General features: G+C 51.8%; 11 protein-coding genes across 11 annotated transcripts; 5 read left to right on the forward strand and 6 right to left on the reverse strand.

Moving 5' to 3' along the window:
- Positions 1-22: 22 nt before the first annotated feature.
- BCR37DRAFT_343223 (Alpha/Beta hydrolase protein) lies at positions 23-1,369 on the forward strand (the record flags this gene model as incomplete). Its single annotated transcript, XM_040867487.1, has 2 exons — positions 23-487; positions 557-1,369. The coding sequence occupies 2 exons, from the start codon at positions 23-25 to the stop codon at positions 1,367-1,369; spliced, it is 1,278 nt and encodes a 425-aa protein (XP_040727825.1).
- Positions 1,370-1,785: 416 nt separating this feature from the next.
- On the forward strand, positions 1,786-2,364 carry BCR37DRAFT_385413 (uncharacterized protein; the record flags this gene model as incomplete). Its single annotated transcript, XM_040870347.1, has 1 exon — positions 1,786-2,364. The coding sequence occupies one exon, from the start codon at positions 1,786-1,788 to the stop codon at positions 2,362-2,364; it is 579 nt and encodes a 192-aa protein (XP_040727826.1).
- Positions 2,365-2,577: 213 nt separating this feature from the next.
- Positions 2,578-5,907, forward strand: BCR37DRAFT_390693 (uncharacterized protein; the record flags this gene model as incomplete). Its single annotated transcript, XM_040870898.1, has 3 exons — positions 2,578-3,877; positions 3,962-4,097; positions 4,263-5,907. The coding sequence occupies 3 exons, from the start codon at positions 2,578-2,580 to the stop codon at positions 5,905-5,907; spliced, it is 3,081 nt and encodes a 1,026-aa protein (XP_040727827.1).
- Positions 5,908-5,927: 20 nt separating this feature from the next.
- BCR37DRAFT_385415 (uncharacterized protein) lies at positions 5,928-6,920 on the reverse strand (the record flags this gene model as incomplete). The annotated part of the gene is made up of 1 exon (XM_040870348.1): positions 5,928-6,920. One exon carries the CDS (start codon positions 6,918-6,920, stop codon positions 5,928-5,930), a length of 993 nt encoding a protein of 330 aa, XP_040727828.1.
- An 841-nt stretch (positions 6,921-7,761) lies between these two features.
- On the reverse strand, positions 7,762-9,635 carry BCR37DRAFT_376310 (uncharacterized protein). The gene has a single exon (XM_040868569.1). It carries the CDS (start codon positions 9,355-9,357, stop codon positions 7,846-7,848), a length of 1,512 nt encoding a protein of 503 aa, XP_040727829.1. The 5' UTR covers positions 9,358-9,635; the 3' UTR covers positions 7,762-7,845.
- A 1,368-nt stretch (positions 9,636-11,003) lies between these two features.
- Positions 11,004-11,477, reverse strand: BCR37DRAFT_334995 (uncharacterized protein; the record flags this gene model as incomplete). Its single annotated transcript, XM_040867165.1, has 1 exon — positions 11,004-11,477. A coding segment is annotated over one exon (474 nt), but the record flags the coding sequence as incomplete, so codon positions are not given.
- Positions 11,478-12,124: 647 nt separating this feature from the next.
- BCR37DRAFT_332620 (Rtf2 RING-finger-domain-containing protein) lies at positions 12,125-12,697 on the reverse strand (the record flags this gene model as incomplete). The annotated part of the gene is made up of 1 exon (XM_040867070.1): positions 12,125-12,697. A coding segment is annotated over one exon (573 nt), but the record flags the coding sequence as incomplete, so codon positions are not given.
- A 934-nt stretch (positions 12,698-13,631) lies between these two features.
- On the forward strand, positions 13,632-15,129 carry BCR37DRAFT_343476 (uncharacterized protein; the record flags this gene model as incomplete). The annotated part of the gene is made up of 2 exons (XM_040867507.1): positions 13,632-14,100; positions 14,144-15,129. The coding sequence occupies 2 exons, from the start codon at positions 13,632-13,634 to the stop codon at positions 15,127-15,129; spliced, it is 1,455 nt and encodes a 484-aa protein (XP_040727832.1).
- Positions 14,774-17,584, reverse strand: BCR37DRAFT_376313 (beta-lactamase-like protein). Its single transcript, XM_040868570.1, has one exon. The coding sequence runs from the start codon at positions 17,460-17,462 to the stop codon at positions 15,177-15,179; it is 2,286 nt and encodes a 761-aa protein (XP_040727833.1). The 5' UTR covers positions 17,463-17,584; the 3' UTR covers positions 14,774-15,176.
- A 102-nt stretch (positions 17,585-17,686) lies between these two features.
- Positions 17,687-18,541, forward strand: BCR37DRAFT_343179 (exosome complex component rrp43; the record flags this gene model as incomplete). The annotated part of the gene is made up of 1 exon (XM_040867483.1): positions 17,687-18,541. One exon carries the CDS (start codon positions 17,687-17,689, stop codon positions 18,539-18,541), a length of 855 nt encoding a protein of 284 aa, XP_040727834.1.
- Positions 18,542-18,563: 22 nt separating this feature from the next.
- On the reverse strand, positions 18,564-20,151 carry BCR37DRAFT_385421 (uncharacterized protein; the record flags this gene model as incomplete). The annotated part of the gene is made up of 5 exons (XM_040870349.1): positions 18,564-19,502; positions 19,565-19,610; positions 19,663-19,675; positions 19,726-19,772; positions 19,826-20,151. 5 exons carry the CDS (start codon positions 20,149-20,151, stop codon positions 18,564-18,566), a joined length of 1,371 nt encoding a protein of 456 aa, XP_040727835.1.
- Between the last annotated feature and the right edge of the window lie 27 nt (positions 20,152-20,178).

A 20,178-nucleotide genomic window follows, 5' to 3' on the forward strand; every position in this document is an offset into this window, starting at 1 on the left:
GGACATCTTCCCTGACCACAAGATGCGTTCTAAGGCAGGCAAGGGTCTCGGCGTGGATGACACCAAGCAACACGTTGGTTACTTGGATGTTGAGGAGAACAAGCACTTCTTCTACTGGTTCTTCGAGTCTCGCAATGACCCAAAGAATGATCCTATTGTGCTCTGGCTCAACGGTGGTCCCGGCTGCAGCAGTCTGACGGGACTCTTCTTTGAGCTTGGTCCCGCTAGCATCAAGAGTGACGGCAAGACCATCAAGCACAACCCTCACTCCTGGAACAACAACGCTTCCGTCATCTTCTTGGACCAGCCTCTCAATGTTGGTTACTCATATGGTGAGGGTGTTTCTGATACCGTGGCTGCAGGCAAGGATGTCTATGCTTTCCTTGCACTCTTCTTCAAGACGTTCCCAGAGTACGCCGACTTGGACTTTTCCATTGCAGGTGAGTCGTACGCTGGCCACTACATTCCCGTCTTTGCCAAGGAGATTGTTGAGCACAACAATGGCGAGTCCTCAGAGCATCTGCCTGCTGCCTTCTCCGCCATGTCTGTCGAGGAGCGCAAGTCCAAGACGCCCAAGATTAACCTCAAGACTATCTTGATTGGCAATGGTTTGACTGACCCGCTCGTGCAGTACAAGGAGTATGCCAACATGGCTTGCGGTAAAGGTGGATACGAAGCTGTCCTCTCCAAGACTGAATGTGATGGTATGGAGGCCAGCTACCCTCGTTGCGCAAGCTTGATTCAAAACTGCTACAACTCCCAGTCTGCATGGACCTGTGTGCCTGCGTCCTTGTACTGTAACAATGTCATGATGGGACCTTATCAAAAGACTGGCAGGAACGTGTATGACATTCGTGGCAACTGCGAGGACTCCGCCAACCTGTGCTACCCACAAATGGGCTGGATTCAAAACTACCTCAACCAACCCGAAGTGATGAAGAAGCTTGGTGCAGAAGTTGACACGTACGAGTCGTGCAACATGAACATCAACCGCAACTTTTTGTTCAACGGTGACTGGATGAAGCCATACTACCTCGCTGTCCCTTACCTCCTTGAACAAGGTATCCCCGTCAACATCTACGCAGGTGATGCAGACTTCATCTGCAACTGGCTCGGCAACCAAGCTTGGGTGAATGCACTCGAGTACAAGGATCACGCCAAGTTTGCAAAGCAAAAGACGAGTGAATGGACACTTTCGCGTGATATCGGCAAGGTCAAGAAGGGTACCAAGATGGGTATCACGAAGAGTGTGGGTGATTTCACATTCTTGACGGTGTATGAGGCTGGACACATGGTGCCATATGATCAGCCTGAGGCGGCTTTGGACTTCTTCAACCGATGGCTTGCAGGCGAGCGGTCGTTTAAGTAGGCTGTGCTATCACGAGTACTAGTGCTATGAAGATTGGGTGTTTGTTTGATTGTTTTTGGACGGTGACAGTCTGCCCACATGGCTGTGTCCTCATTTTTTCTGTCGTACAACATATCAATAGGAGGTCTGACTGTTGAGATTACATGCAAGGACTCCTCTTGCTCCTCCGCTGTCTGTGCATATGCGTCGCACAAGTACAGCCATGGTTTTGTGCGACATTGAGCCGCTTCTGGGCCTCCCCGCTGGCTCCAAGAGATGGGAAAGTGACGGAGCCGCGTGGGAGGCGCGAGATGGGCCGGGACCCCTCCTTCTCTGTAGAGCGTCTAGACCAGAGCGTGGATCTCTTGGTATAAGAGCCCTGACAGCTGCCCTTGTGTCTCTGTACATCTCCTACAGTATAGTCCTTGCTGAACATCATGGCAGCACCAGCAGCACACGCCGGTTACCTGAACCAGGGCAAGTTCAACATGAACACGATCCTCTCTGACAAGCACGACGATGTCCTTGCCGCACAAGGTGTCGGCTTCATCAAACGCAAGGCCATCGGTATGGTCACAGTCAGTGTCACCAACACCGTCAAACAAGTCGACGGCGTCACCGTGATTGAATCTGCGTCTCAAGCCGCCAATATCCCCGGTGCGAAAGAGGAGATTTGGCTGGACAACAAGCCGCATGCTGCGAACCATGAGATTTACGGACACATGCTGACGACCTCTACAACGAAGAAGCCAGAGGAAATCACAGACGCGTGGCTCAAGGCAGACTGGTTGCCAGAGTCCTTTGATGCGGAGGGCAAATTGCTCTATATCCACTCAGAATCCGACCCTACCGCCAACAAGAACAAGTGGACGGCTGATGTGGTCTCTGGATACTGCAACTTGGAGATTGACGGTACTACGCAGAAGCGATGGGTGAGGAAGAATGCCTTCAAGTGCACGTCGAAGCCCCTGGAGCGCAATGTGCGTCTTGTGTACGACTATGTTGGCGAGAAGTAGAGAGTGTATATGTCCATAGATCATGCTGGACCATGTCTGATGCTTCGTGCTTCTTCTCTGCCTGATGCCTGCTCCCAGTAACCAACTTAAACCAAGGGAGAAGGGCTGGTCTGCTGCGTGAGTTTGCATTTCTGGCGACAACAAGCAACCACGACCAGCAGCGACAGTCTAGTAGAGAGTCTACAGACAAGTAGATCCAAGCGAGAGACAGCCATGGCATCCAGCAAGTCGCGCTTCACCGTCGCAAAGCTCGATGCAGGCATGGCCATCCTCCTGACTGCAGACCATCACCTCATTGAATTCCCGTCGCTGCTTCTCCCACCCAATATCGCAGCCGGCAGCATCATCGATCTTGCGGTCGCTCAAAACACCACAAAGGAAGAGGAAGAGACTAGGGCGTTTGAGAAGCTACAGGAAGAGATACGCTCGCTATTTGGCGTCCATGCACCGTCTACACCGAATCTCAGCGTGCGGAATACAACGCAGACCAGTGTCGTTCTTGCGTGGGACTTGTTGGATCTTGCAACGGCAGAGATGCGCAGCATGTCGCTCTACAAGAATGGATCAAAGCTCGGCAAGATACCCAATGCAACAACCACAACAACGAAACTTTCTGGCTTGGCGCTCGACACCGACTATACGTTCCAGCTTGTGCTTAAAACAACCGCTGGTACACAATCGTCCAATGCGCTCAAGATCAAGACGCACAAGATGACGAATCTATCGGGTCTCAATGTCTGCGTGGGTCATATCCGTGATGCAGACCGCGCGTCGCTCGAAGAAGCACTACGTCGCATTGGTGCGAAACCACCACATGAACAGGTGCGTATTGACACGACGCACTTCGTAACGGATCGTGGCATGGGTGATGAATTTGTCAAGGCGCAACAACTCAATATACCCGTGGTGGTCCCTGATTTCGTGGAGGCGTGTGAGCGTGAAGGTAGGCTTGTTCGTGTGGGTGAATGGTACCTGGACTCTGATCCGTCAAAGAGACAGAAACGACCAGCTGCTGCTGCTGCTGCTGCAGCCGCCACAACAACTGTGGCCGCTGGAGCGACAACTGCTACAGCGGACACTGAAAGTTCTGCACCTACAATGACAAAAGCCGTCGAGGGCGACAAGCTAAAGGAGGACTCGAGTGTGGCAGAGACTGTTGTGGAAAAGGTTCAAGAAGCAGCCGGGCAAGTCAAGGCTGGCGCTGTCGCTGTGCAACAAAGCCTCGCAGAAGGTGCAGATCAGCTGGCCCAGAAGGTCGGACTCAAAAGCACATCAGAAGAGACTGAAGCCGCGAACGAAACGACCTCAAGCTCGGAGTTGCCCACACAAGAGACTGAGACGGTAGAAGAGGTCGTGTTATCTCCAGCAGAGGCAGCACCGACGGAAGCCACAGAACCAGAGCCTGCGGCGCTCACTCGAGAGGAAAAGGGAAAGGGGAAAGCGACAGAGCCACCAGCAGACGCATTTCCGCCCTCCATGAGTCGATCAGCTGCCAAGGATGATGAGTTCGAGAGTGTGTCTTTATCTTGATGCTCGTGACCAGCTCACCAGATCAGCAGCTCTGCCCTCTGCATATCCTCTACATAGCACAGAGTAGAAGTGACTGTCCTGGCGTGCGACTTTTCAGACATTTTTCAATCCTCCGCAAACAAGAAAGACATCGATAAGGGGAGGAAACAGCGCGACTTGTTTTCCGGTGCAGACGAGCCTGCAGTACTGCGAGAAGCTCCAAGGTAAGTATAGCAAAGCCAGGCGATCAGCAAGGATGTTGCAAAATCAGATGTTAGAAATCCCAGCTTCAAAAGAGCATTGAGGACAACTTTTTCCTTTGCCTGAGCTCTCTCCCATCGTCCTGGCCCCTTGCAGCTATTATTACAGAATGCTGACTATTTCTTCAGGATGTGCGGCATTCTTGGTTGTCTCCTATCCAACCCGAATGGCTTTGCCTGTGCCGACCTGAGCGAGGGCCTCTACATCCTCCAACATCGCGGCCAAGACGCTGCTGGCATGGTGACTTGTGGGCCCAAAGGTCGCTTCTACCAAGTCAAGGGCAATGGCATGGTCTCCAACGTTTTTGGCGGTACTAGCGTCATGCAAGGCCTTGTGGGTAACATGGGCCTGGGTCACCTCCGGTATCCCACTGCCGGCAGCTCTGCCAATTCAGAGGCACAGCCATTTTATGTCAACTCACCCTACGGAATCTCTCTCGCACATAATGGCAACCTCGTCAATGCGGCCGAGTTGAAGGAATACCTAGATGAGACGGCGCATCGACACATCAACACGGACTCTGATTCGGAGCTGCTACTCAATGTCTTTGCTTCATTTTTGGAAGAGACTGGTAAAGTGCGCATCAATGAAGAGGATCTCTTCACCGCACTCGAGAGTATGTACAAGAAGTGTGAAGGCGGCTATGCAGTCGTTGCCATGCTCGCTGGTTTCGGCATCATGGGATTTCGGGATCCTCATGGCATCCGACCCCTTGTTCTAGGTGAACGACAAACGCAGCACGGAACAGATTACATGTTTGCCTCTGAAAGTGTCGTTCTTGACCAACTCGGCTACAAAAATATGCGGGACATTGCTCCCGGTGACTGTGTCATCATCCGGCAGCGAAAAGTCAAGGAAGCGACAGATGGTTCGCCACAAGTTACGGCACGTCAAGTTGTGCCTGCGAAATCTTATACGCCTGATATCTTCGAGTATGTCTATTTCGCACGACCAGACAGTATCATGGACGGCATCTCCATCTATCGCTCGCGTCTAGCCATGGGCGTGAAGCTCGCCGCTGAAGTTGTGAATGCTCTGGGTCCAGCCTACAAGGACATGATTGACGTGGTCGTACCGGTTCCCGATACCTCGCGCAACAGTGCTCTCGAGTTGGCACAATACCTGGATCTCAATTACAAAGAGGGTTTCATTAAGAACCGTTACGTCGGCCGAACATTCATCATGCCAGGCCAAAAGATGCGTCGCCAAAACGTCCGCCGCAAACTCAACGCCCAAGGTCAAGAGTTCAGGGGGAAGAATGTCTTGATTGTAGATGACTCCATTGTACGCGGCACAACATCGCGCGAGATTGTGCAAATGGCTCGCGATGCAGGTGCTCTCCGCGTCTACTTTGCAAGCTGCGCACCACCAATCCGGCATAACCACATTTACGGCATTGACCTGGCGGACCGTAAAGATCTCGTTGCACACGAACGTACAGCGGAAGATATTTCACGCGAAATTGGTGCTGATCGCGTCATCTACCAGCAGCTTGATCAGCTTGTCCAAGCCTGTCTAGCAGAATCAAGCAATCCAAACGTCAAAGGCTTTGAAGTCGGTGTCTTTTCAGGAGAGTATGTGACGGGCGTACCGGACCGCTACTTCGAGCATCTCGAAGCGACACGTGCTCGAAATGCTCGCATCAAGACAGGTACACAACCTGGTGGCTATGGTACTGCACTGAGTGATGCTGGCGTGGAGCAAGCTGCACAAGACGACGTGTCACTCTACAATGCGCATGCCAATGGCGGCGATGGATGCAAGCGTGGATAAATTGCAAGTATGTCGGAAGATTACTTTTCATCGTCCATTTCTGGGTAGTACCTGAAGAGGCCGTCTCCAAGAGGTGGTCGTCGGTCGCTCTTCTTGTATGCTTGCAATGCTTCAAGCTTGTTGATGCGCTCTAAGCACTCCCTCAAGAGCGGATAATTTGGCATGAGCTTACCCATGCACCTCGGATAAGCAAACTGCATGCCTTCCATCACAAATCCGAGCGCCAAGTCAGCGTAGGTCAAGCGTGGGTATGCAAACCAAGCACCATCAGCTTCTTCGTCATCTAAGCCGACAAGCGGCTCCGCATAGACTGGGTACTTTTCCTTCTCTTGCGCCCACAACTGCTTATTCTTCTCAATGCAACGCTCAATGAACCCCAAGAATTTAGGAATACGATTCTTCTTAAAGTCAGCAGCACGTAGCAGTGCTTGTGGTCTCTGCTCCTCGTAATACGACATCATGGCGATTGGGTGGTGCGAATCGTGTGCTTCAACAGAGAAATCGTGTAGCGTTGAGAAGCGAGATGCAACGCTCGCTTGGATGCGTGCGGCTTTGTCAGGTGTCATGTCAACGCTGTATGTTGCATTTGGAACCAAGTTCACGATGGGTGCCAAGTAGCTCACAATGTTACCAGTCTGTGATAGCCAGAAATCATGCTCTAGATCATGAATGGCTGGTGGTGCAAAGAATGGACCTGCTAGCTCCGCACTTGAGGGACCAAGCTCGTGTGCTTCATGTGAGAAGTAAGGTAGCAGGCAGTCCATGTCTGCATTCCCGTCCAGGCGAGCTTTGTCCGTGTAATGGATGCCCTTGATGCGAGAGCACTCAAACAGCACGCGGATGAATTCGCCTCGCCCGGGAATATTTGGCCAGTACCATAGATCAAAGCTCCTGTCTGGCATCACAGCTTCCTGAGGTTCAAATTTGTTGGAGTGATCGGACGTTTCCAACGGCCAGTTCTGTGACGTCGCCAACTCGAGCGCATTCAGATTGACCACAACGACCAAGACCATCGCTGCGTATAGGGTTTGAGCCAAATAGTATTGGGTACAATGTAGCCTGACTTATCAGCTTGGATCCCACGTCACTTGCTCGCAGACTACAATGAACCTCACTTCCTGAGCATGACTGACACTTCCAAATTCGTGATCTGAGAATTTCAGGGGTTTTCCAAAAAGTGCATGGCGTAACGCTTGTGCAAGGCATTGACTTCGAATGTATCATGTTACGACATTTCCTAGTCCAGGAGAAGCTGCCGGATGCCTGTCATTAAGCGCTTCGTGGCATGGCCGTCACTCATCTTGATATCGAGCCTGTTCAAAGCGACACCATTTCCCTCGACGATCAGCTTGATGGAGAGAGACTCGTCGCCCTTCTCGCATATCTTCTCCTATCTCCTGCTTCAGAGTCCTTACACAGCCTGCTGATCCAAGCAGCCAGGAGATCAAGCTTCGCTGCTCCGCCTTCTTTGCCCCTTCTAAACGTCCCAAGGGATGCTGTCCAGCGACTTGCTCAAGGTCAGCTGCGCAGCCTGGGTCCTCTTGTCATTGCGATGTAGTCTGTAGTGAACGTAATGCCGGTCTTATTCACAGCTCAATAACATGACGCGAGCCTCCCGGTCAAGGCAAAATGCAAAATCAACTATCGTGAATCAATTGAGAATCCAAAAGACATGAGGCGTCTCTGTAGCAGCGATGATGGTACCACAGAAAGATCTGCGTTTGGAAGAAGGACTCCTTCGTAGATTTTCGACTTTAGATGGCACTTCAACAACATTGCATCGCTTTGCTTGTCGTATAGACCTGACGGGCTGACTGGCCTTAAGGAATCGATTAGAGAAAGATGAAATGCAGAGGGAAAGGTAAAGATCACTATGGTTCCACAAGAAGAAACATTAAAGGTTGCAAGATGATGAACGACGTCCAGTATTCAATCTTTTCAAAGCTGACCAAGAGCCTGCCTCACGTGTGCCATATCCAATTGCGTTGATGATGTTTGCTGCTCCAGCCTTTCCACGTCTTGCAACGTACCATCTTTACCATTCAGCTGTTGTGTGAGCAAACCAATCAGCACACGTTCCAAAGCTTCGTTGCGTTCCTCCAATTTGGCAAGCCGTTGCTTCAATGCCTCTTCACCAGAAAGAGGAGCTTGTCCATGCAGATCCTCACTACTACGTGGCGTCTTGCCTAATCCAGAGTCAATGCTCTCAGGCCTGTCCAGATCAGAGCCTCCCTGCGTCGCTTGTGTTTGTGCAGATGGCACATCTGGCACGCTGAAGAGTGGTCGTTGTGCACGCTCGGGCGAAATAGGCGCAATCAGTCTCGCTTGACTGGAAGAGATCATACTGGTCGTATGTGGTCGAGATATAACAGAATTGTTCGCGGCAGGATTTTGCTCAATGCGTCGCGTTGCAGCGTGTTCTGCAGCTGCCATACGAAGTTTACCGGTCATTGAAGTCGGTGACAGACCAATGGTGATGGTCGGTGGAACAACACGCGGTGTGGCACCATCGTCTGGCTTTATTGAGCGTTCTGGCGTTGATGGTGGTTGTAGTGGTCCAAAGGGCTGCATCAACTCGACAGGTGAGCCAGACATGGGGCTGACACCGCTAAGTGCGGGTGAATGAAAGTCTCCTCTCTCGGAATTAGCATGATCACTCATGGATGCTAGCATTTCGAGTGAGTCGTCGAGTGAGAGGGGTCTTTCTGCTTGGGAGTGAACAGACAAGGATGAAGTGCTTGCGCCACTTTTATGAGTCCTGATAGAACGCGATCCTGCTGTGATGGTCGTTGTGACACTCGCACCCCGGATCCCAGGATGACGAAGGGGAGGTCCATCTTGTAATGACGAGATTGAAGCATTGCGTGATGTTGACCGTAGTTCTGGTGAATGCCTTTCAGCACGCTCTTTTGTGTGCTGGGAATGACCAGATGCAAAAGTGGATGCTGTCTGCGGTGCAGAACGCTTGCCAAAGTCGTACTCAATAACTTGAAACGTATCGGTACCTCGTGTATCCTGTTGGTCCGTCATGACCCCCTGATCGTATTCCGAGAGCAATATGCCGTCCGGCCTTTGTGGTCGCCTGGGCATTGCTTCTCGTCCAGCATCGGCCTGAACTGCTCTGTCGACCGTCTCTGTCGGATGTGCAGTACGTATAGCAAAGAAGGGTTTACCCGTCGACGTGACGCGCTTGTCAATCGCATCTGGCAGCGTTCTTTCCGCATCAGTCGGCCGCTTGCGCAGGAAATTGAGGTTGACGATACTCTTCTTTGGCTTGATAATTGGCTGCGCCGCTGTCTGTGAATTGCTGCGATAGATGTCTTCGGGCCCTGTTGTTGCGAGGAACTCTGCGAGAAGCGCCGTTGAGCCTACGGGCATTGGTTCTGCTAGACCTGCTGGCGGCATAACGGGGTCCTCTGAGCTGCGTTTCATGCGCATTGTACTCGGCATGTTCTCGTCGCTCGAACAAGTGGTTTTCAGGCTCGGTAGCGTCGCTTTGCAGTCTAGAGCAGCGCGACGGATGGCTCAATTGGCAAGTCGAACAGTACTTCTTTTCACGACGCCTGTGTGATTTGCGTTGCTGCAGAAGTCTATTCCGTTGTGATCCTCGGTTCAGTCAGTCTTTTGTCTTTCGCGCCAGGAAGAACGGTCGATGCGCTCTTGCTGAGCTTTGCCTGCCCGAGCGTGTCCGAGGAAGAGAAGGACGGCCGCCTGGCAGGTCGTGTGTGTCGCTCTTGCTTTTGTTGTGGTTTTGCGGCTCGCTTAGATCTGGATCAGGGGCGCGACACGACAGCCAATCACACGCAGCCATCTAAACGAGCATCTGCACCGTCACACAAGCAGTAGACCATGTACTATGTACTATGTAGCCATCCTTCTCTTGTCTCTTATTTCTCTGTATCGCATCATCTGCAGACGTGAACATATGAGAGGCTAGCGAGCTGCAACAGTGGGTGTTGCGTTGGCAGTACGAGCAGCCCGTCTCCAGACTTTTTCTTGGACAAAACGAGCCAGGCCTCCATGGCCAAGGGGATGAGAAGCATGAAATTGCTGCTTGCAGACAAGATGCCGTGTAGGTCTGGCATCACAGAATTGGCCTTTGCCCTGTTGCCCAACTTGAAGCCCAACTTGCCCATTGACTGACCGCCCCACGAACCCTCTTCCGCTGCACCATGATTCAATGACCTTCATCTGTGCAATTGCAAGTCACTCCTAGTCTCTGACCCTGAGTTTGGTCGTGCAGATGCTTCTATACCAGCAGAGTTAAGTTGCCCGACATAGTCATCTCACTTCATATTGCATGGCAACCGTAACTCACTGATTCAGGGATGCAATCCAAGTCCTGCGTTTTGACTCTCGTAAACTTGAGAGCGTCGTATTTTCGTGATTGCTGATCTTTATGCAAAGGGCGGCCCTTTGTTGCAGATGGTCACGAAATTCGGAAAGACGCCTGAATTGAGCTGCGATGCGAAACTTCAGTCGTCAAGGAGAATCGCATCCTGGACTGGTAGCCTTCAGAAATGATCAGCAAACGAAGCACATGCCTCAATCGCATCGCGAAATCTGAATGTATGTAGCAACTTATCCGGCTACGAGATTTACGGATCGTCGAGCCAACTCAGGGGCAACGGCACGAGCATCTACTCAACGCATGCACGGTCCCCTGGGAACTGTCGACAGCCCACACTAAGAGATGGTCGAATTGCCATTTGAGACTTCACTCAAAGTGCTTTCGAGGAGCAGTGCCATGTTCACCAGTCACAATATGATTTGTCGTAGTCATCAGACCCAGAGATGGGTTCATGCGCGATGAGGCGACCATTCTCCCTCAACAAGCACAAATTCAACAGCAGACTGTCTGGAGGCTACGCGTCCTCCAGGCTTCAGCTGCCAACCCAGACCATGAGATAATCGCATCATCGACCCCATGTAGAAAGTCGTATTGCCAATGCCCTTCTCCGCTCACGCTCCCACCACACAGGCACACCCGTTGCAGCAAGACCAAAGCCTATCGCACCACCAGCGAAATGCGCAGCATGTCCAAATCGGCGCCAGCCAAGTACAACACCTGCTGCATCAAGACACATCATACCTGTGAATGCGTAGCCAAGACTAAAATGGATGAATGGGAGAAAGATAAGGGCTAGTTGAGCCCCTGGTTGGTACCAGGCTAGGAGACCAAGTAACCCATAGATGCCACCGGAGGCACCCAGTGAGCCAATAGGCATGATGCCACGACGCGCTTGAAAAGCTGTCAGAGCGAGCTGCGCAAAGGATGAGAGGACAATGGTGCTAGTGTACATGGCAAGGAACTGGTTCGTGCCCATTGAGTCGTACAAGGCGCCTGCGATAGAGTAGAAGCCGACCATGTTTAAGCCGAGGTGCCAAATCTCACTGTGCGAGAAGCCAGAGGTCAACAAGGCTACTGGGTTGCGTGTACAGCCTTGAAGTGTCGCTGAGCCGTACGTATTGAGGAAGCGGCTGATTGGTCTCGCCACTGCCCAGTAAGGCGGGATATGGAAGAGCGCAAAGACGAGACAATTGAGAGCAATGATCCCAGTGAGCACTTTTGTCTTGATGTCTCGATCACGAATGACATGGCCGTGGGTATCAGCGTAGTAGGCAATAGAGAAAGCTGAGCCAGTGAAGAAGATGGCGAACAGTGCCGGACGGAACAGCGAAGGCTTGAAATTCCTGCCCTGAGACCGAGACCATTTCTCAAGCACGGACGGCTTTGCTATACTCTGACGAGCCCTGCTTGCAACAGATGTGTCTCTGAATGTTGCATAAGACCTTGAACTTCTTGATTGCAGTGTGTTACTCAGCAGGGAGCGTCTGCACAAGACCTGAAGAGGACTAGAATGTATCACTGGCAGCTTGAGAGTGTGTCTGAAGGTAAAGACGCCCAGAGAGCTCAGCATCTAGACACTGCTTGAGAATGACAAGTGGACGTGGACGCGTAGGCGTTGCATTTATAAATTTTTGTTCAGAGCTGAATCGCCTTTGTTTGTACATTCATCATTGGCCATTCGTTCACTTGCTATGCTATTCTGCTGACTGTCCCTCTGTTCATGAAGCTGACGTCTCTCTCCTCTTGCCCCGAAGACTTGTGGAAAATGCTTTTGAGCGCATCGCTTTGCACAGCACTTTCCTTGACAGCCCTAGTCTTCTTCGTCCCTGAGGCCTTCGAAGCGTCATCTTCAGTTGTCGCTGTCGCCTTCCGCTTCTTCTTGCGCATTGGTGCGCCGCTGTGTGTCAAGCCCTCTGCTGCTAATGCCTCCAGCCGACTTTGAAGCCGCGCGGTGTCGGCCTCTTCCGGATTGATGGGTATAATGTCGCGCTCATCAAAAGCCATGTCGCATACTGGACACACGCGATCATCTGAATGGCTCAGTGCCGCCTTCGCCAGTGCGTGACCACACGGAGTCAGATAGACGAAGGGCGTCGCGCCATCCATGTCTCTTCTAGTCACTTCGCAGATATATTTGTCGCCGCTCTTACTCAACTGTAATACCACGACATCCTTCATCGATGTAACATGCGCCATTTGCTTTGACGCGTCGCCCGCAAACTCTGACGGCTCGAGCAAATACGTCAAGATACTCTCCTTGTTATACAGCTTCCCATGCCCATCAGATACCAGCGGTGCTGTCAGTTGCGAACGTGACAGTGCGCAGTAGGACCAGGCATCTTGTTTTGCTGCTTGCTTGAGGTCGTCTTTCGCTCTGGGTGCAGCCTTGGTGCGAACCATTTCATCGCGAGATGGGATACTTCCTCCATCGTTTCCCATACTTGGTACTTGAGCTTACGCCAAAGCTGTGCCTGACACGTACTAGCTACAGCTAGCGGCAAGGACTGCATCAAGGTCAGCGTATCAGGCTTGAGTCAAAGACATGTTCAGATGGCCGGTCAAAGATCAGCGCACTTTACACTCAAGACTGTCGACCCAGACGAGGCGAACAAAAAGGCCTCTTTGTGCTTGATCTGAGTCATTGGTACACTAGCAGCGACGTGTAAAGCAGTGGTTTCTAGACGCAGTCACTGAGCAATGAGACCGACTCCGCTGCACGAGCCGTAAACCCTCAGCTTAATTCGAACTTTGCACGGCCACTGGCTCACAGCTTTTTTCATTGGCCACCAAAGACGCTCCCCAGACTGCCAAAACGCTGCGTCTTCAGAGCCGACAATGCGGGTTAATGTGCACGGGCTATCGCTGACGTGCGTACTGGTCTGACCGAATGACACCTGACAGCGACGTCTGATGGCCGTGGACTCCACGCTACGAGAAGTGGAAGACATATTAAGCTTAAGAACACATTATGCTAGGCCACCAAGGCCGTGGTAATGCAGCTTTGTCGTCAGGTCTTGACTCTTGACTCTTGAAGTCGGACTGCTGAATCTAAAAATGTGTGTTCCCTTTCAATTTCATTAGCTCCGCATGGCAGCCATTGACGGCGATCATCCACGGAAGCTTTGCATTGCCTCTGTGCTTGCCCGCAGCAGGCAATCGTAGACTTTCGTAGTGCAATTGCAAAAGCTCCCACTTGCGTTTTGACCGCCCGTTGTCGCTTGCTCGCAGCCGCTGCTAGGGACCTGTCAATCTAATCACATATGAGGAAAGGTCACCGAAGGCGACAGTCTGGGGCGCCCAGCGAAGCAACCACAATACATAAGTCAGGGAACGGCTCTTTGGAGGTGCTGCTCCACACACACAGTAACGCACTATGCCCTCGTTTCTGGCTACAGCTATTGCGATTGCTTTGTCGCTGCCCTGCGCGCAAGGCGCCTTACTTGGTGGCCTGCTGAGTGGAAGTGCGGTATGCCAGAACATTGCTACTCAGATCACCGGCAAGGTTTACTACCCGACGGACTTGTCGCCGAACTTCGTCACTGGTATCAGTCACTGGATGACTTCTTCATCAGATGTTCCAACATGTCTCGTTGAGGTTGCCTCTGCACAGGACGTCTCGGCCGTCTTGAAGATTGTTGGTCAGTCACGTACACCCTTTGCAGTCAAGTCCGGTGGTCATGCATCGAACCCTGGCTTCTCTGCTACTCCTGGTGTTCATATCTCGCTAGTGCGTCTCAAGGGAACAACCTTGAATGCAGACAAAACCGTTGCTACCGTTGGCATGGGGTCCATCTGGACTGAAGTCTTCAATGCCCTCGAGGGTTCAGGGGTCAATGTTGTTGGTATGCATTCTTCTTCTTCTTCCACTCAGAGTGCTAACAAAAGGTGGCCGAGTTGCTGGTCCTGGCGTCGGAGGCTTCACCTTGGGTGGAGGATTCTCGTGGAAAACCCAAGCATACGGCTTGACTTGCGACACTGTCATCAGCTACAATCTTGTACTCCCCAATGGAACAATCACAACGGTGGATGCGTCAAAACCTGATCTATATTTTGCTCTCAAGGGAGGTTTGAATCGCTTCGGCATTGTCACGTCCATCAAGCTCAAGACATTTGCACAGTCAGCCCAGGTCTACGGTGGTTTTTCCATCTTTGATGCAACAAAGCTACCAGCCCTGATTGCCGCGACGGACAAGTTCAATACTGACAACCAAGACCCGAAGGCTGCAGTCATCCTCACTGTCAATGGTGGTGCTGTGCCTAATGCTATTCTGCTCTCATTCTATGATGGCCCCAGCAAGCCGGCTGCGTTCAATGTCTACGACGGCATCACGCCTATTCTCTCCACTGTTCGAGCACAGACCTTCTCAAGCTTCGCTGCCGGAACACCGTCGCAGCTTCAGGGAGGTTCTCGTGGCGCTTTCGCAACATTGAGTACGACAGGTCTGACCAAGAATTTTATGATGGCTGTCTATAACGAGTCTCAGCACTACGGGACCTTGTCCATCCTTCGTGCTGGAACACTTCTTTCCTATGATATCGAGCCCTTCACCGATTACGGAAAGCACGCGACTGACAGTGCCTTTCCTCATGCCAACTCCCCAGTGCCGCTCAACTTGTACTTCGCTTGGCTCAGTGCATCGGAAGACGAGTACTGGAGAGCGATCATGCGTCAATCAATCGCCACCCTGAAGCAGGTCGCTATCAACGAGGGCATCTACCAAGCCAATCGATTGAGCTACCCAAATTACGCCTTGTCCACAACGGCACCGGAGGAGATGTATGGCGTGCAAGGTCTAGCGAGACTTCGCGCCATCAAGAGGCAAGTTGACCCTCAACAGGTGATGGACTTGGCAGGTGGCTTCCCAATTTAGTATGCTAGGATATGCCAGTTATGTATAAATATGCTTCTTGACCATGACTATGCTTTCTGAGCCTGTCTCTCGTATCCCTCCTTCGTGATAGCCTCCTGCTCTTCAGCAAATGGCGCAATGGTATCCACTGCACCTTTGAGAATGCCCTGCAGCCTAGCTTTGAGTGCTGCTGACGGACAATCGACTGCAGTCAGATCATGCCAAGGGACAGTTGCCACCTTGCCGTCCACTTCAACAGAGATGCCATTGTCCGTGTCATCACAACTGCCAAATTGCTGTCGAACAAACATGCGTATGCGCTCCTTCCTTTGATCGACCGTCAAGCCTGCGTGGCCGTAGCCAAGTACATCATGTTTCTCATCCTCATCCTTGGCATGGCCGTGATTGCAGGCTTTGCTGGACAATTTGACCGAGACTGGGGAGGATTCAATGCCGGCAAGAATGCAAAGGACTGCATCAGCAACGGCATCAGACAGACTGCCGCCAGCCCATTCGACAGTCAATCGCTTTGTTATGGTATCGATCATCACAGTAACAAGATCCATCACGCCCAATTTTTCCACAACACCCGTCAGTTTCCCAGAGGTCTTCTTGGATGCAGTGGTCGCGGCCTGTTCAGCATCAGCCTTCTCTTTCTTGCTGAGCGGAAGCCGCTTGACGGCACCAAACATCTGCTTCAAATGGTGCTCGACCAAGTCTGGCCCAGCATGATAACGCAGCTTTTGACGCTGCACCAAGGTTGTTGAACCAATGCCAGACTCTTCCTGCAAGTCTTGAGGAGCCATAAGTTTGTACTCAAAATCGCGCTGCACCAAAATGCCAGCAATCAGATCAGAAGCAGGCTTGTCATCAACGGACAGATGTTGTGTAGCGAGTTGCCCAACGACCTTGGCGATTTTGACACTCACAAACTCCAACTCGAGCGTGTCGCAGTTCTTTGGATTCCAGACATGCTTCTCTTGATCAGTACCCCGAAGTGGCGAATATTTTGATAGCAAGGCACTCTTGAGCTTTCCCATGTTGAGTGCTTCGCCGTGAACCAGGATGATGTGCTTTGCATCCACGGCATCGATAAAGTCGCGATTTTGGGTAAAATCGACATGCGCTGCAAAACTGAGCTCTTCGACAGCCATACGACGTGGAATACGCACATTCGATGCACCGCCCCCTTGTCCCATCACTGAAGTGATCTCAGTGGGCTCATTCATAATGTGCTTTGCCATAGTACCTTCTACTGAGTAGCCTGTGACCATGAGTAAATTCTTTTGATCTGGCGCCCAGCGTTCCAGGAGTGCTCTAGAGTTGCCATTTTGTAGCATTCCTGGAGATGCAAGCATGACACTTGGGCCAATGTCATCGAAGCGGTCGAGTGAGCGAATTGATGCAATATGCTTGAAAATGAAGGGGTTATGGTGTTGGAACTCTGCTTGAATTGCGTCGTTCATTGTGTAGATGTAAGTCTGAAATACTGCCATGCACTTCTTTGCTAGAGCAGAAATATAATAGATGGGCACATGTTGTAGCTCAGGATGATTCGACCAATACTCGTCCAGAATGAGCAAAATCTCTTGCGCTCGCCCTAACGCAAAGACGGGCATCAGCACCCGACCGCCACGGAGGACAGCCTTTGAGATGAGATTGGTGAGGCGGGCCTCTTTCTCCACGCGCGATTGATGCGTGGCAGTTCCATACGTCGACTCCGTGATGAGAATATCAGGTTTCTCTGGCGGCACCTCAGCAATATTGAGATGTCTATCTTGCTCACGGCTGTAGTCACCTGTAAACAATATTTTGACTCCTGCAATTTCGATAAAGTACATGGCGCCGCCTAGAACATGCCCAGCATGATAAGCCGTGAACTTGATTCCATTGACGACCGTTGTTGAGTGGTAGTCGACAGCTTCAATTGATTCAAACGACTTGGCAAGCTCTGCTTCGGAATAGAGCTGATCCACTTCACCGCTTCCGCTGGTAGCGGAACTCACACGCACAAAGTCAGACATGAGCCATTTATAAATAGCTTTCGTCGGATGTGTCATGAAAACACGGCCCTTGAAGTTTGTCTTTTGCATGACATGTGGCAAGCTTGCAGCGTGATCCAAGTGAAAGTGTGAAATGAGCAAAATGTCGACCTCAGAGAGATCAAACTCATCATAGAATGGCAATGACGCCTGACCACTGTAAGCAGGGTGAACGCCAGCATCTAGCATAATCGTCTTGCCCTTGAATTGGATGATGTGACACGATCTGCCCACCTCGGCGCCTGCGCCCAGGTTCGTGAACTGCAGTACATCCTTCGGCGCAGAACCATCGGCCGGGCGTTTCACAGACATGAGACTTGGCTACGCACCTGCTGCTTAGCCGGTGTTATATGACAAGACGAACCACAGTGGAGCTTTTAGAGCTAAATGAAGCCTATCAGCACGAGCTGAAGCCTGAAGTCGACTGAAGTGCGTGGACGCTGCGGTCGAAGCGTGCGACTTTCCAAATTTACGCGCAGCCAACAATTGCAAGACACATGCACTAGTACATACTGGATTGCGTAGCTTAGCTCACGATGGCTGAGCTGAAGCCACTGACCTTTCCGCCAGAGTTATACAAGAGGCTTGTGCCTGCACAGTTCCTGGCACAGCATCTCGAAGCGTCACCTCCTGTCCGTCCATCAGGTCGGCAGCTTACAGACTTTCGCGATGTTTCCATAACGAGCTCCTCACTCTCAAACACTGCAGGCTCGGCAGTCGTACGACATGGAGAAACAGTCATGGTCTGTGGAATTAGGGCAGAGATTGCAGAACCCTCCGTGACTGAGCCAAGCATAGGCTACCTTGTGCCCAATATTGAGATCGGCCCCCTCTGCTCGAGCAAGTATAAGGCCGGCCCTCCCAGCGAGTTGCAGCAAAGCATAGCTCATCAATTATCTACCTTCCTCAAGGATTGTGGCATTGTTGACCTCGGCGATCTTTGCATTGAAAGCGGCAAAGCAGTCTGGTGTCTTTACATTGACATCATCTGTCTCTCTTCGTCTGCAGCTCATTTCTCGGCCTCTGCTCTGGCTATGGTATCTGCACTGCTCAATACATCTCTTCCAGAAGCTGTGTGGGATCTTGAGCTGAATGACGTTCGTTGCAGGGAGGTGTTTGTACCTCTAAAGGTCAATTCGGTCCCATTCGTCATCGAGTTTGGCGTCTTCAAGGCCAAAATCCTCGCAGATCCTGATGGTGACGAGAGCGACCTCTGTGCAGAAAGTCTTACCGTTGTCATGACCGCATCTGGTGACATCTATGGAGTGCGGAAGACTGGCGGTCCACTTCTCCAAGGCTCGGCTATGCAAGAAGTTCTGTCCGTAACTGAAAAGCGCGTTCAACAGTTGGAATCTATCATCAAGAATGCAGGAAGAAATCATCGATTGTGAGTTGGGACACACGCTACGTCAACTATTGGGATGTCAAACCTTCCATGGAGTCCTTCAATGCAGCATTACGCAGGGCAATGTGAACACGGGCTGATCCAGCAGCCTTGGACCCTTCATTGGAGATTGCTTTGATTGTCACCTTCTCTCTGTGCTGCTGTTCTTTCTTCGGACCACTCGCAGATTCTGCGTGCTGCTCTGATCGGACTGATGTGCCTGTCGCAGTATTCTGACGCCCTTCGCCTCTCTTGCTTAACTCGAGTCCCTCTCGCATCTGAACAATTGGTTCTTGGCGCTTGCTCACGACCGTCGCATTTGTCGGCTGCACGCCACTTCCGGTCGGCAGCGCGGCAGGCGCTACTGGCAAAGCAGTAGGGTTGCCTGCGCCGGCAGATCCTGTCTGGCCCGCTGCTGCAACTGTTGGACCTTGGGCTACAGCATTGGCTGGCGTCGAATTTGGAGATGGCTGCATCGCTGTATTCGTGTTTGATGCTCCTTGGTAGATCAAACCTGCCTGAGGAGCCATTCCTGGCACGACAGCGGGTTGCTGTTGCTGTTGCTGCTGAGACTGTGTGACTTGGCCACCAAGCTGTCCAGCATTGGCCATACCACGCTGCTGTTGCTGCTGAATCATGCTAGCGTATCGCCTCGCTTCATCTAAGATGGCGTCACCGGGAGTCTGCTGTTTCATCTGGAAAATCATGAGAATTGACGAGTAGGGAGACCTGGCGTCGACTGGGTTCATTTGGAAGACGTTTTCGGATAGGCGAGTGGCACGACCTGGAGCCACTGGAGCCACTTGGCCGGTTGCTGCGGGGAGGAAGCCAAATTGTCGCTTCTCTAACTGACCAGCAGCTGGCAAAGCGTCTACTGCAGCAAAGGCGAGCACAAGTACAGCAAGACTCTTGCTAATCATGGTGATAAAGCTTGATCGACTTTGCCGACCGTTGGCCTTTAACGCTTGCTGCAATTGGGGCATGTTTCATGATCATTTGCAACATTCGCTCGTGTCGTCTCGGCTCACACCAACTGAAACGGCGGCAGGTCTGAGTCGACAACGAACAAACACAGGCTATGCACATGTCGCGTATGGCTAGTGGAAGAGTTCATTACCGATTACACACTACGTACAGAGGCCTAGAAGATTCCTGGAGTCAGCATTCTGAAACTAATCAGCTGAAACTTACCACCACCAAAACCTCCACCTAGACCACCACCACCCACACCGCCTAGACTACCCAATCCGCTTTGTTGTTAGCTGTGCCGTGGTCGGGCAGGAACACTTACCTGTTTGCCAAGCCAGTCACGCCAATTGTCTGTGCAGCGCCAGCTTGTGCCTGAGCTATGTTGCCAATATTGAGGCCACTGCCTCCGGGTCCGCCAAGCCCCCCGCCACCTCCAAATCCTCCGAGACCGAGAGCTGGGCCTCCAAGTCCACCGATTCCTCCTCCGAGTCCTTGCAGACTGGCGACAGCGACGGGATCGACGCCCAGCGAGTTGACCCCGAGACCGCCACCGACGAAGCCGCCGCTGAAGTCGTACTGCGGCGACGCCACTGGAACAGCCGTTACTGTGCTGAAGAGAACATTGAAGATCACAGTGTATGCGTGCATTGTGGCTAGAAGATAGCTGATGTCAAA

The sequence above is a fragment of the Protomyces lactucae-debilis genome (assembly GCF_002105105.1).
Source record: "Protomyces lactucae-debilis strain 12-1054 chromosome Unknown BCR37scaffold_2, whole genome shotgun sequence".
Lineage (NCBI taxonomy): Eukaryota > Fungi > Ascomycota > Taphrinomycetes > Taphrinales > Protomycetaceae > Protomyces > Protomyces lactucae-debilis.